Below are 15,383 nucleotides of genomic sequence, written 5' to 3' on the forward strand. Positions count from 1 at the left end.
TGTGGACAACTCACCACTATATGTCATGAGCCAACACAATATAAACTTAAGATGTTTTGATCGTGCCATTCTATTTCACCTTCGAATAAAGGTTATCGAGGATGTGTCACATCGATCTCCCAAGTGTGGGCCCATCTATATGAAGGTGGGCTTGTTACCACTAAGACATAAACATGTTGTGATGTAGGGCATTATGATTCCTAACACTTAGACCATTGTTCAAATAGTTGATTATCACAAAGTGTTGCTCAACCAAAAGCCTGTGCAAGTGATCTTAGGATTTTTACGAAAAGTAAGAAGCAAATTGTTCACTCCATTGTGAGGCCAGTGCCAGAATTTGATCCATTCAATGAGAGAGAGGGATGATAATCCCACCACTTTTCATTCGGCTATGAAGGTGTTTCAACAATGATAGAGACATTAGGACACCAAGACGTTCAAGATGAGGCATTTTGTTATCGTGCTAGAGTTGGAATCGAGGCAGAGGTGGAGGGAGCCAGAAAACAAATTTCCTTATAATGCGATTTTGAGTTTTCACGTGGGGGCGAATGGGCATGGCAGGCGAGAGTATTCAAATCACCTTGATGGGCTTATGGTCGAGAAGCCATAGCATTCTCCACTTTTTATCCTCCTCCACGATGTATGAGGGTTATGTATGCATGTATGTATGTATCATCATCATCATGTACATGAGGGTATGTATGTATGTATGTGTTTATGTGTGTATGTGTTTATGTGTTTATGTATGTATGTATGTATGTACGTATGTATCACCATCATAATGTACATGAAGGTATCAATATGTATGTATATATGTATGTGTGTATGTGTTTATGTATGTATGCATGTATGTATCATCATCATGTACACGAGGGTATGTATGTATGTGTGTTTATGTATGTATGTATCATCATCATCAAGTACAGGTCTGTATTGTGTGTATATACATATATACTGTATACATATATGTATATACATATGTATCAGTATGTATGTATATGGGAGAACAGTGCAAGACAGAGACAAAGGGAAAGCTCTCTCTTTCTGTGTCTGTGCATCTCTGATAAAGCTCATATAATACAATACTATAATATATATATATATATATATATATACATATGTATCATGTATGTATATACATCTATGGCAGTGTGCAAGCATACACACATACAGATAAAACAAAGAAACAAAGAAACAAAGGAAGGAAGGAAGGAAGGAAAACAGGGTAAAGAGATAGATACAGAGCAGGGTAAGCTTGGCAGAGGAAGGCACAGAGAAAGGAACAAATACATACTCATAACAAGGTCCGATCTCTTGCCTCTCCCTCCTTCCCCTTTTCTTTCAGTCTGGTACCTCCTGTGTGCTCCCCCAACCCGCCATAGCTGAGCCCTTCTTCTTCCTCTTCTTCCTCCTCCTCCTCCCCTGTTAGCTATGACATCGGGCTCTCGGCTTCCGACATGGAAGGAGCGGGAGAACAACCGTCGGCGGGAGCGTCGGAGGCGCGCCATCGCCGCCAAGATCTATGCAGGTCTCCGTGCCTATGGCAACTTCAAGCTCCCCAAGCACTGCGACAACAACGAGGTCCTCAAAGCCCTCTGCAACGATGCCGGCTGGATAGTAGAAGAAGATGGCCTCACCTACAAGAAGGTATAATTCATTTAAGAGAAACAAAAAAACAGAAAAATTCCCTAAATGGAAACAGTGGTTAGAAACCCTAATAATATTCTATCCAAATGTGAACCACATTAGGATTGATCTCTGATACCGTTTTATTTAGTATCGAATGCTGTATTCCTCCTCGCGCTCTGACTGCCAACATTTCTTTATCTCTCCATTTTTTGATTTGTTGTGAATTGTTTGTTGTGTCATGATTTGATGCCAGGGGATGAAGGCACCAGAGAGGGGACCAGAAACAGGCTTTGCTCCATCACCATTTATGAGCCCGGTGTCGTCTTCATATCCGAGCCCGGCTTCCTCAGCTTGCCCGAGCCCAGTGCGTTCAAATTGCTACAGAGGAGAAAACCCTTATTCCAATCCTAACCTCAACCACAACCCTAACCATAGCCCTAGCCCTAACCCTAACCCTAGCCCAACCCAAACTCCATGGCTGAAAGGTCTCTCAGCTGCACGCCATCTAAGCTATGGAGCAGGGGGAGGGTCGTATAGCGCCCCTGTAACCCCGCCTTTATGCTCTCCAACATGCCGAAGCCCTCGGGGCAGCACGAGGGATCACGCAGGTAGATCGAGCGAATGGGAGGCCAAGTCAAGCATGCCTGCGGGGCCAAAAGACGGTACTTTACCTGCGGACTGTGCGGCTACAGCTCTACTGAATGCATGGACATCATCGAGCAACAGCAACAATGGGCAGGTGTTGGGTAGTAGGGTCACTCCATCGTCATGCCCCCTGTCTCCTCTGCCACCGAGGGCAGCCATGGCAAGTGAAGCTGAGAAGTCATCATCTGCTACAACAGGGGCCACCACCACTGCATACAGGTGCGGGCAGGCAATGTCAATTCCAATTCCAATGCCGATGCCGATGCCGATGCCGATTGCAGTGTCTCCGCCCCCGAGTGGGATGGCATCCCCAGTGTCTGTGTCTGCAGGAGGCATAGGAGGAGTTTGGATGGCACCGTGGGCGGCATCCATGGGCTCAGGATCGGGTTCGGGCGGATCCACGAGCTTCTCCTCCTCCCTCTGGCGACCGGGCTACTCGTATGTATCGCCTGGCGCAAGTGTCTGCATGGGCGGCGAGCCAGAACCGGGACCGGGACGAGGACCTGAACACGAGACCGAGATGGAAACAAGCCACAAGGAGGAAGTCGGGGGCGGCTCCATTGTCATGGTGAAGGCGTGGGCGGGGGAGCACATCCATGAGGAATGCCCCATCACATCCAAAGACCTAGACCTGAAGCTCTAGCCAAGCAAAGCAAAGGGAGCAAGGGAGAGATATATGGAAGGGAAGCCCCTACTAGGATTTTATTTCTTATAAGGTGGTGTTTTGTTTATATACATATATATACATACACACACATACAAATGGAAGAGAAGCCCCTACAAGGATTTTATTGCTTATAAGGTGATGTTTTGTTTATATACATACACACACAGAGACACATATCCTGCTCCAATGAGCTAGCTCATGATAGAAGGAAAGCCATGGACAAACAAGTCTTCTCTCTCTCTCTCTCTCTCTCTCCCTCTCTTTTGTGGGTGGTTTAGGGTTTTCATGACAATGGTCTAGGGTGGTTTAAGATGCTGTAGGTATGTTCTTATTATACACATAGATCTCCCCCATGACATGCTAGTGGTCTCACAATCATCATCATCATTATCATCGTCATCGTCAGTTCTACCACATTCATTCAATCTCCTCCATGTAAGCTCGCACTAATTCTAAAGAAGTAATTAGTGGCTCCGATTCATTTTGTTGGATTACCTTGGATGATTAATGTTATGGTTGCAATCTAGCAACCAATGGAGGGAACCTCTTGTCAATGAGTACACATGCAACTTCACCAATGTATGCCTCCCATCATGTGTTTGTATGTCTTAGAGTTTTCCTTTTCATCATCTTGGCCTCCATCCCCATCTTTAGTCTTGCATCCTAATTGATATGTTTGTAAGTTCGGGTTATGTATAATTGAGGCCTGGATCTCTACCCTCGCTTCCAACTTGTAGACTTAATTATGATGATGGGGTTGATGACAAGACTGCATACAGTAAGGGCCTATCTATGAGACTTGGCGCCCCAATTAGGATTATGGAATCGATTAATCCAAATTAGATTTGTAATTATGTTATTGGATAATATTACATTAGTTTATGATTATGGACTCGATTAAACACTAGATTGTATATATTAAGAGCCACGGGTCAAGGAATGTTGATGGAGAGCTTTGAAATGATTAAGGCTTGGTTGATTGATTGATGAAGTGTTGAAATGAGCATGGCTTGCTTGACCTATGGATTGGTTTCAAGTGTTGATGGATGTGTGTTAAGCTTTTGATCATTCCATGATAGATCAAAGACCATGTTCCATGGGGTGACCTATCTTACAAGCTCAATCGAGTGTTTGTCACTTAGGGACTGAGTTACGACATTGCTATTGATCATGACAAAATTGTATCCATTGTATTAGTGACATAGATCAAGCGCTTGATCAATTTTATCAATTGTAGTGTTGCAGTAAGTCAACTGGGCCTCGTGATTGAGAGTGATCGACCTCCCAATGCCGTCTTCTAGCACGTTGTGCTAGTACATTGTGCTCTAGTGAACCTAATTTTGCTATTTTATATGCACAAAACCAAGTTAGTTCGGTTGAATATGTAGCATATAGTTTCTTAGTTTCTCGTACTTTCCCAAGTCAGTAAGGCACCGATTGTCATTGAACTTGTACACAACATTGACCCTTGATCACTTGCACAACTCCATTACTATGAACCCACATCAAATTCTTCCCCAAGGGAGATAAAAGATCCATGTCTTTCATAAATTATTCGTTAAGGATTATAAATTTGGATATTTAATTGGATTTCCATTTAAACATAATAGCCATTGGTATATCTTGGAAAGCTTGAGAATTGTTTGTTTACGTATGTTCTTGTCCTTCAGCATCATTAGGATCTCGAATAATGCTAAATGAGCGTGCATCCATCCGTCAAACATGTATGTTGAGTGAATGAGAAATATCTTTCATTATCCGAATTCATATTTTTCTTTATACACATGCTTACAAAGACATATTATTTGGAAAAGCAAACGAGGAATTTGTGTCATTATTGTCATCTACCATTTTTACGTTCTCTTTTTCTTCTAATCAATTGGAGCACCATGTGCATTGTCCCAGATTGCGTTCAAGACAAATCTTTCGTGTATGAAGAGACGCTTTCCCCTTCACAAATCCTTTCCATCTACTCCACAACACACAACACACCACACTCAAAACCTTATTACAATGATGAACGTAGGACAATATTGAGGTGTTACATTAAACTTCTTAGCCTTGATCTCTCCCACCATAGAAAGCACCGATGCTTTGCAACATTTATTTATTCCCCGATTTATATTAAATAAGTTTCTCCCCCAAAAAACTCTCTTTCAATTTTGTTGATGTATCCCCAAAGTTGTTTACCTTCTCTACATTTAAGCCTTGGCTTAAATTAATCCCAATTTCAACTTAATAGAACAAGCCCCACATTTTGTGAGGGTGTGTTTCAATTTAGGAATAAGTCATTGTGTATCCACAATTTCCCCAACCTCAAATGCTACAACCATGCATACTAGTAGGCATTAGTAATAAGCAAAAGCCAGAGTCTACAAAATATAATGTTATGTATTTCTCCAATGGGTATATGCTCTCTAAAGAGGCTCCAATTTTCAAAGATACTGTATTTACAAAAGATCAAAGAGACCTTATATTTGTTCAATCCTTTCGAACGTTCGTTGAATTGATAAGATGGAATGGACATATAGTTTCTTTTTTAACATACGGATCTAAGATTTCCGAAAGTATATGGATTTAGTAGGGAAAACTATCATATGGTGATAAGTATGAAGATGGAAACCTATTTAGTCTTTTATGAGTGTTTGTTTCATTATAGGGTATTAAACCAACCTGCCCATAGTTGCTTTGTGTTCATCTGGATCTATAGATTGTGTAAAGTGAAATACATGGATGTGGAAGTACAAAGGGTGGGGGGAGCAAGAGCTTATCATACAACTCACAACTTTTCTATTGTTCGAAACAAACAATGGGAGTGGCTCACAGAATAGGTGAGGTGAAGCTTGTACATGATGTTGTGCATAATGTAAACTTTGGCTCTCTAATGTGATTGTCCGTAAAATGCAAGAAGGTCTAGACTCTAAATGCATCACACTCTCGTCCTAGTGTAGATATCATATAAACAATTCATTCTTAAGATGCATGACGTTTGCATCATTCATTAATACACCATGTGCATCTTTGCCAAAGCATGCCATGTATCATTTACATTTTACATGCGTACCCAAACATCTTTTTCAAGAGAGGGAGTGTCGATTCTGACATTCCTTTATCATGTCCATGAGTATGCATGAATGCCTTATAAGGTCTTATAAGGAAAGGTAAATCCTTCTACCTAAAATGTTTCTCACTTTAATCCACAAAACTTTTTAATGCATCAACATTATCCATTTAAAATTTCGACATTGTCCATAACATGTTTAATGCATTCTTGAACCATATCAATGAATCTAGGTGTCACGACATGAAAAAATCGCATAAGAAATAAGCACCAAAGCAACAATGGCAATATTTGTTCTCTCAAACTTCATCCATCAACAAACTCATGTTTCTACCCAACTCATGTTTTTTGTGTTCCAAATAACATCATAATGTTTGTAAATAGGTAGGAAAGTGCATTTGTGGATTGTAATAGTCTTTTTCCTCTTCTTTCTTGTGGAGCAACCCACGTCGTTACAATTAACACATCTATATAACGAATGTCTTTATCTCGTCTAAAACTTAACTATACGTTGACAATATTCTCTCATTTTCCCGATTGTGTTTGGGGTTTGGTTTGGTATCTTCCAAAGGAATTGTGTTTATCTATCCTGAACCGATGTAGAAATCCAATCAAATGGTGAAGACTTCATTCACCATTTTAAAATGTGGGAATACCACATAAATTAGAAAAGATTTGGGCCATTGTTTTCTTCTAATCACATATTATATAAGGCAAAAACAAGTTGCATGCCACAATAGAGACTCCCACGGATAATTTCCGAATATTCCACCAATTCTTTGCAATCTCACCAACTCCGATTATTCCTCGCAAGTGTATATTTCAATATCCACTCCCTACAAATTTAATCGTGTTAATCCTTTTTATGTCCCAAAAGTTACGTGGACTTACCTTTTTTATTATTAGTATCCTTATGTCTATAGCTAAAAGAACATGGAACAAAGCAATGATTGCCGTTATCAATACAATTTACTTCTCTTACATAAGATAACCAAGGATCCAATATTAATATGTGAGTCCAATAGTTTACTCCGGTCTTCTAATATCCATCAATCAAGGCTTACATGAACAAACCTTGTTAAGATATATTTAGAAATTCTCCCTAGATTGTATGAATTTAGCACATAAGAGGTGGCTTTGCACATCATTAGTTTGACTTTAAATTCAATTAAACTCATATTCTATCTTATTTGTTCGTGTTCATCATCTTACACATTTCCACTATCTCAACTAATATTATAATCAAGATATTAGACTTTGGCACCCAATTGTCTTAATTGTATTGTGTTTATATATTTCTAGAGTACTAGGCTATGTGAACATACTCATGCACTATATATTATAAACTTAAAGAACATTTGGTTATCAGTCGCTTTAATGGTGAATAACTTATTTGCATGCTTGCCACACAACTTTGATCAAATGGAGATATCGAGCTTTGTTCGATGGCTCTTGAGATGTTGATATATGCATGATGTATTCAATTCAAAGTGTTTGATTGGTTTTGTATCAAAGCAACCCTAGTAAACTTACACTCTTGGACAAAGTTGACCCCCCCCCCCCCTCCCTTCCAATCAAAAGTTCTCTCTATGTATGAAACAAAGTGGAGACAACTTGCGAGAAAAGAAAGAATTAAAATAAACTTCTAGAAATAAATATAAGTAAAGAGACATTAACTTTAACGCCCTCGCCTTGGTCACCTGTCATTGTTTATTGAATTTCCCTAAAGAGCCATGTTCGTAGCAATAGACTGATTACTTATTTCACCTTCCGAGAAAGCTCATATGCGTGTGTGTATTTGGTATTGAAGCCCTATTAACTTAAGAAAAGCTCGATTTATATTAATTTACGAAAAAGGTGCAATATCTTAAGCATTTGAAGCATTATAGTCTTCTCTAGACATCATTGTTTTTTATCCTGTTGGCAAGAGTAAGATTCAATGTCATAAGCTCAATTTGATATGAGCTTCAAGCTTCATAAACTTATGTGTAGTTCGTTATGTTCAGTCTATTTAATAATAAGATATCAATCTTTGTTTTTTATGTTCAAACATGTTACAATAGAATATATATAATTGCCTTGACGGGGGATAGTCCACGTGCACACAATGACTTGCATTAGAGGCAACAATGAGATCATATTTAAGGAAGAAAATATTGCTATTAAAACCATCACATCTTTCTTTTTATGATAATACCGTGGTCGAGCATGCTACAAGTGGACCGTGTGTCACATATATATCGGAACTATTATAATTTGTGATGCTTTCGTACATTTGACATGTCCCATTCTCATTGCATACGAGTTAAACCCCATGTTGACAACAGTTCACATTGCAACTTGATTCATGTTCATGCATAAAAGTATTTGCAATGCTATGTGGGATCATGCATGCTTTTATCCGTTTATCATTCAACACGTATTAGTGCATGCAAAGTACCAGAAAACGAAGTGACAAGTCCATATAAAAGAAGGCCAGCTATATACTTTATTGTTTCCATATCTCTTTGTGGATTAGTCATAATATGAATGTAAAAGTAGTTCAAATTCCTCAAAAAACAAATAATAATATACAATTGAAGCATTCCTCAAAACATAAATATACGGGCATTGCGAATTTTTGACTATACTAAAATGAACACGAACACATTTAAGATTTGACATATTGTCGTGCGTGGAAATTCATTAAATTTAAGCATGAAGCACAAAATCAATGTTCACACTATGATCCCACAAGACATCCAATTAATCATCACGAGTAAGGGTGTCAAAATAGTTAGATGTCGAGTATGAGTCCGACACATCACGTGATTTAGAATCACTATTTCATCCCCATGGCAAATATTATATATAAAATTTGGTTCCCTTTCAATGAGCTCTTAGAAGACGAACTAAAAGCAAATTTCTTGAGTTCATAGGGCATCGTTACTTTTTCGCGTACTGTAAAGGCTAAATTAAAGGCTGAAAAGGGGAAGAAAAAGCCCCATATCTATGTAAATATCAATCTTTGCACTTTGGTTAAAAAAACAAATGACCACTATCATTTCAATTCTAGTATTTAGTGTATCAATGCCTATAGATTTCCTCATAAGAAATAGTTAGAAATGGAATCAAGATAGTGGGTTTTGCAAATATCTGAATGCCTAATAATTGTATTTCTAATAGAATCAATCAACCATTGGAAGCAAGTGAACGAATGTCATGCACATGTCATAAGTACTAAGTGTGGATGTGAAATACCTATAGAATATTGTATGTTTGCATATGGTACGCACATGATGTGTATGATTACCTCTATCCGCGCACGTGTATATGTAAACCATTTCTTGCACCTTTGTCTTTCTCTCAGTCAATAAGGAATATAAACATCCATAAGCACAGACTACCAGTGGGGATGGGGTTGCTTACTTCTATGAGATGGCAATGCATTAGACTTGATGTTTGGAATCTGAAATCTGAAGTATGGTGCTCCAAAATTCATTTGTATACAAGACCATATTTTTTCCCATGTCTAGGGCGTGTAACAAGGTGGTCATGGGTTCAAGTCCTCCAAGTGATGTATGATATCTTGTATTAATTGTGACCAATTGTTAGCTACTCTCAATGCTAACACATTATTTCTTGATGACAGTTTAAGCTCGTTTGATTTTAAACATGACATATTTCTTGTATTCTTCAATCGGGAAATTTCATTGGCGGGTGTAAAATTGGTGCAACACAACAAGGGAGCAATCAATGTGACACATGACAAATCAAATGAATATAAATTTTATTTACCTTATCAAAGACACATGGGTACAAATTGAAACATATGTGAAATCATGGTGGTTCTTGACATGGCATAGTGATAGAACTAGCAGACATTATTTTACTAGCATGTGAAGAAGTTGTGATTGGAGATATCACCAAATTTCAAACAATGGGATGCTATGGTTAGTCTTCTACATGACAAAAATATCAATCCATGTTGGGACTCTATAAGTTGATACATTAGAAATTTGGGAAGCCTTTATTTCTTTCATTGTCATGTCACTTCTATATGAACATCCAATCGAATTAGATCTCCTACCCAAACGTCCTATATAAAAAAAAGAACATGTCCTACAGTAACCGACGTTTCCCCCTTTCCAAACTTTCCTTCATAATAACCAGTATTGCAATAAAAAAACATTAAAAGACTCTAGATCTTGGTTTTTTAATATATTTATAATACTATATAGAATGTTGTTATCCTCGTGTTTTGACGAGGAAAACGTTTACAAGCATGATTCAATGTATATTGATAATCACACCCTCTAAATTGTTGAAGGAATTCGTTAACACGAAGCTCGATCGGATATATCATTATCCATGTAAAAAATAATACTATTGCAACGTCATCAAATTAATGACCTTCAATAAGGAGGGGTATATGTATGCACATATCACATTTTGGACAAAGTTATGAAGATATATCATTTCTCAATTATGTGTGGCAATTGTTAAAACATGGCTTGCTAGGAGTTATTGGCATAAACACACAATGAAAGAAGTGATAGAAAAGAACTTTAAAAACTACCGAAGTCATTATTTTTTACTATATGTTTAGCATGTGAACTATTGATTATTTCTGTAAAAATTCCAATCGGAAGTTGAAATAATTTGACTCATTTTCTATCAATGATGACGAGATCTTTCAATTGGCGAAACATTCTAAACAAATATAAAGTAAAACTTCTTTAGAATTACTTTTGGAGTATTCTACATAAGAAAAAAAGAAAAAAACTAATGTTATGTTTGAAGCGTAATGTGGAAGTAATATCATTATACACCATGCTCAAGACTTTCACCGACAATTACTCAATGAACAATCTTATTCCATGAATTAAGACTTTTAAGTGGAAATGTACAAGCAATAGACCTTACCCTCTGCAACCTTGATGTACTGTGTTCAACTGCCAAGAAATTAACTTAATTCTATGCTCTTTAAAACAATCTTGATATGAAATACGTAGATATGGCGATACTAATTCATGTTCCTCGACCCTAGCTAGGAAAACGAACAATAGCATTGCCATAGAATCCTAATAAATGCATACATAGAATGCTCTTGTCACTTCATGGCATAAAATAATCTTGTGTGATTTAGTAGTTCTCGAAATCTTCACCTTTTGATTTGCAATACATATTGGCTTCAGGAACCGCTAAGCTAGAAGAATACACCTCCATACCCAAAGATTTGATGTGACACATATTGTTCAAAACTAAATACAATCAGAGAGGATAGATTGGTTAGTCTTCTACCGATGCAGGTCCACGACCAATATGCATGATGTCTTCCTTGCTAAGATGCACATAAATATATCCACGTATTTTCAAAGTGTGCTTTTTTTTGTCTTCCCTAAAATAAAATTTGCTTGGACCATACTGAGATGTTATAACAATTGGTAAATATAATTGTGTCAATGACTTTACAATGCTCACAACAACATAAAAGGATTTTTCTAATTATATTAGATCATCGCATTAAAAACTAGGGCCTATTTCATGAGACCAATAGATGATGTAAATTTGTGGTGGTTTTGTTGGGAATTGGTCCTTGCAATAAAAACACTAGTGATAGATTTGTTACGACAATAGCTACAATTAGCGATACATATTTCTCACTACGTTTGGCTCTTATCTTGTCCAAGCAATTGCTTATCATTCATTAGAACATTATCCATGTGAACATTGTAACTATCATCTATTCGATTTGCTTTTCCTTTGGTAAACTCAAAACTGTAATAACTAAACAAGTTATATGCACTAAACTATCGTCTAAAGCATTGTGAACATGTGGTGACACTTTGAATATGTAAAAGTAAATCATTTTTTTCTCGATAGGATAAAGAAACTACTCAAGTAGTAGGAAATCTATTCCATTCTTAACTTTGTGGCTTTAAAGTAGAGATCATAATCACATAACAAGGTCATCCATAGGTCAAATGGAAACTTATCCATCCTATTATGCATACATATATGTGTAGCCCTAGACAAGAACCGAAAAGGTGAGTATCGTTTGAAACTAATACCTCCTTATCACACCACCTTCCCATGCACGAAATTCCACTCATTGCCCTACTATAATCGATTAAGAGATATAGCTTTGAGCAGTGCGTTGTGATCATTAATACAAAAGAACACCTTGATTACAATGAATTACACAATGTAAAAGAGGAATTGAGGAGTTGAAGGGGGGTCATGCTCAAAGAGAATGGGCCTCAACCCAATCTCATGTGTAAATCAATTCCATTCGTAGTGTGTGGCATGTATAAGTAGATATTTTTTTGAGAATGTGGATAGGACCATAGATGAGTGTTATACTAGGAAGGATGTCAACAGTATTGTGTGCGTCGTGGTGTTTGTTATTGTCATTCCAGATTTTGGAGTTACCCAAGGGGTATCGATGACTACTCAATCTAAAACACTAGAGTTTTGTCCTTGGCACCTCCATAAGGTAATTGGCGTACAACAATCAATTAATATGATGATGCTCAAGAAGATATCGTAGGAGTAAGAATGCACTTTCTCTTGTTAGGAATAAGAATTATCTCTAGACCCAAGTCTCTAATTTGCAATGGAGAATGGGGAGAAGATGAAGATGGGGATCATGGTTTGCATAGGATTTTTGAAAAACTAATGTTATCATACAAAAGGATCATAGAGAGTTGCAAGGTAAATCAATGGAAATGATGATGATTTCTCTACTACTACTATGTGTCCAACAAAGAACTGCATGATTGCAATGCACGACAGACACTTGGAATATACCACCACCACACATTTTGATGTACTCCAAACCCTTCTTTTATTCAAATTAAGCTCTTCTTTATTGTCTTCAATGTAGATTTTATTGAAGGTTGTGGATAGTATGTCCACTGGAAGGCTGGGGTCGGCAAGTTTCTCTTCTATGATTTCCTAGGAAGGTAGGGTTTAGAGTTTCTAGGAGAATTATATGAATCCGAAATGCTTGGGAAGTGACACTCACACAACATGGTTACTGTGCTTGACAAAGGGTTGATAAACAACACGATGCTAGTGAATTGTGAGGATTTGGCCACTGGAAGATGTATCGAGAAATAAAACCTAGGATCTTCATGAAGCTCAATATTGGGATTAGGGTTTAGGGTAGTCATGTTTTTTTCCTTCTAACTAGCAATCTTGCATAGTTTAGTGTTGGAGGTAAACATGTATGAGATTTATTCCAAGAATCAAATATAGCTTGTCCATTATTGACCCTAAGTATATCTCATTTCAAGTTCACTTTTGTGCAACATCCCTGGTTTCATAATGCATAAAGAATTGAAAGCTCTAGTTGTTTGCTTATGGGTATTTAGAAAAACACACAAAAAAGACCAAAGGAAATGATTCATGGAAACCCACCAATTATTGAAAATGTTTCACGATGGTTTTATAATTCCGCCCTAGTGTCTAGAAATTTGTTACAATTTACCAATGAGTTGTCTTGTTTTCTTGGTGCCCTATAGGTGGTCGCTGTCTTGCTACAATAGCACATACATCTCTTGATAAAGCTAATGGGTGCATATCCTTCCATTAGTTTAAAAAAGGCATATCAATGACAAAATACAAAATAGTTGGAAAGGAAGTGACTATCCTTCCTAAGCCCATCTTGTGTAAGACAATGGCTAGCCATGGATCCTTCGTTTGATGAAATTGATTGAGCATTTCCTCAAATTTCCCATTCTCAGCATATCTTGCAATCATGCATTCCAAGAGACTTGTTGCTAGACTGAAAGCCTGTGAAATACTACTTGTGCCTCGGCAAGTGACTCACATTTCGCATACATATCTACTAATGTATTGCCAATGAAATAATATATTTCAACAACTTTTTGTACAATATCCTTGTGAATTTCATTGCCTGCTAATGGGTGCACACAAATTGTTCACACATATTAGCAAACGGGCCAGTGCTAACAATAAAATAATTCTAAATATATATGAACAACTTCATGAAAGAGAAAGCAAATGTTATACTCACATCATCGCATCACAAGGCCAAAATTCAAACTATATGAGACTAGCAAAATTACAACTAGTATGAATCATATAGAATATTCGATAGGGTAAAATGAAGCAAAATTGAATTGTACCTAAACTAGTTAGATATCATGGGTAACTCGGTTGTGATGTGTAAAAGTAATGTGGAGGTTACAATACAATTGGGATAAGTAGAACATGAAGTATCATTTTAGCGTCCTTGGGAAAACAATTGAGATCTAAAGACATGCCCCTAACCATGGTGAGGATTAAACTTGAGTATTTTTCAAATTTATGACTTTTGATGCACCAACCCAATTGCAAGAATGAGACAATGATTGGACTATTGAAAGATAATCAATGACACTAACTTGCATCCTCGTCCTTGAATCTTATTAAGAACTATACAATGGAATATATAATCTCTACACATCTTTGGACTAGATGGCATAGATGAAGTAACACCATGAGATAGATGCACACACACACACACACACATATCCATCGGTATCATAAATCTATCCGTCAATGATGTGGAGAAGATGTTGTCCAGGAACCCCATCTTTCCAACTAGCTCAAATAGAGGTTTGAACCATGTCCTCTTCTCTACCTAAATATGTGTTGTGTATTGATTTTGCTGGCTAGCCTCAATATCAATTAGTTTGAAAGATGATATCTATGCTTAAATCATAGAATAAAAACTACAACTAATCCACTTCTATTATCCTCTCTAAAGGCTTTATTATCCTCAATGGTGCAATAAAAACGGTTACAGAAGACTTGGGATGTTTGCAAAATGTGTTCTGCTGTTTTTATCAAATAATTTTGGACAGAAATTTGATTTCAATATAGGAAAAGTAGTATTGGTTAACTGGTACGCTGGTATGTCGCAAAATTTAATATCCATATAGAGAAAGCAGTTTTGTGTTGCCACAATAGTTTCTCTGAAAGAGTTTTAAACATCACGCTGATGCAAGTAATTTGTCCAAAATGGAATGTTTCAGTTCTTTAAAAATTACGAGTGAAAACTGCAGTAGTGGGAGTCTCTCTAGTTTCGTAATGATGTCAAACTAGGATTCTGCATTGCGGATAAATTATGACATGTTTTAGTAGTGTAGAAGACAGCAATTGGAGCATACCAAATTGTGCTCTCTAGTTTCATAATGATGTCAAACTAGGATTCTGCATTGTGGATAAATTGTGACATGTTTTAGTAGTGTAGAAGACAGCAATTGGAGCATGCCAAATTGTGCAAAATATTATCAGGCATCAACTAGAAAAAATATTTGTGTTGACCTTGCAACTATCATTTTGTCTCCACACTAGGAAAACACTAAGCACTCACAATATTTGCATGCA

General features: G+C 37.2%; 1 protein-coding gene across 1 annotated transcript; it reads left to right on the forward strand.

Moving 5' to 3' along the window:
* The first annotated feature begins 1,256 nt into the window (after nucleotides 1–1,256).
* LOC147858289 (uncharacterized) lies at nucleotides 1,257–3,480 on the forward strand. Its single transcript, XM_087327689.1, has 2 exons — nucleotides 1,257–1,647; nucleotides 1,883–3,480. The coding sequence occupies exons 1-2, from the start codon at nucleotides 1,432–1,434 to the stop codon at nucleotides 2,915–2,917; spliced, it is 1,251 nt and encodes a 416-aa protein (XP_087183815.1). The 5' UTR covers nucleotides 1,257–1,431; the 3' UTR covers nucleotides 2,918–3,480.
* The last annotated feature ends 11,903 nt before the right edge of the window (nucleotides 3,481–15,383 follow it).

The sequence above is a fragment of the Azolla caroliniana genome, unplaced genomic scaffold (assembly GCF_043228905.1).
Source record: "Azolla caroliniana isolate FFs.n. ecotype wild unplaced genomic scaffold, voAzoCaro1.0.p SCAF_11, whole genome shotgun sequence".
Classification (NCBI taxonomy): Eukaryota; Viridiplantae; Streptophyta; class Polypodiopsida; order Salviniales; family Salviniaceae; genus Azolla; species Azolla caroliniana.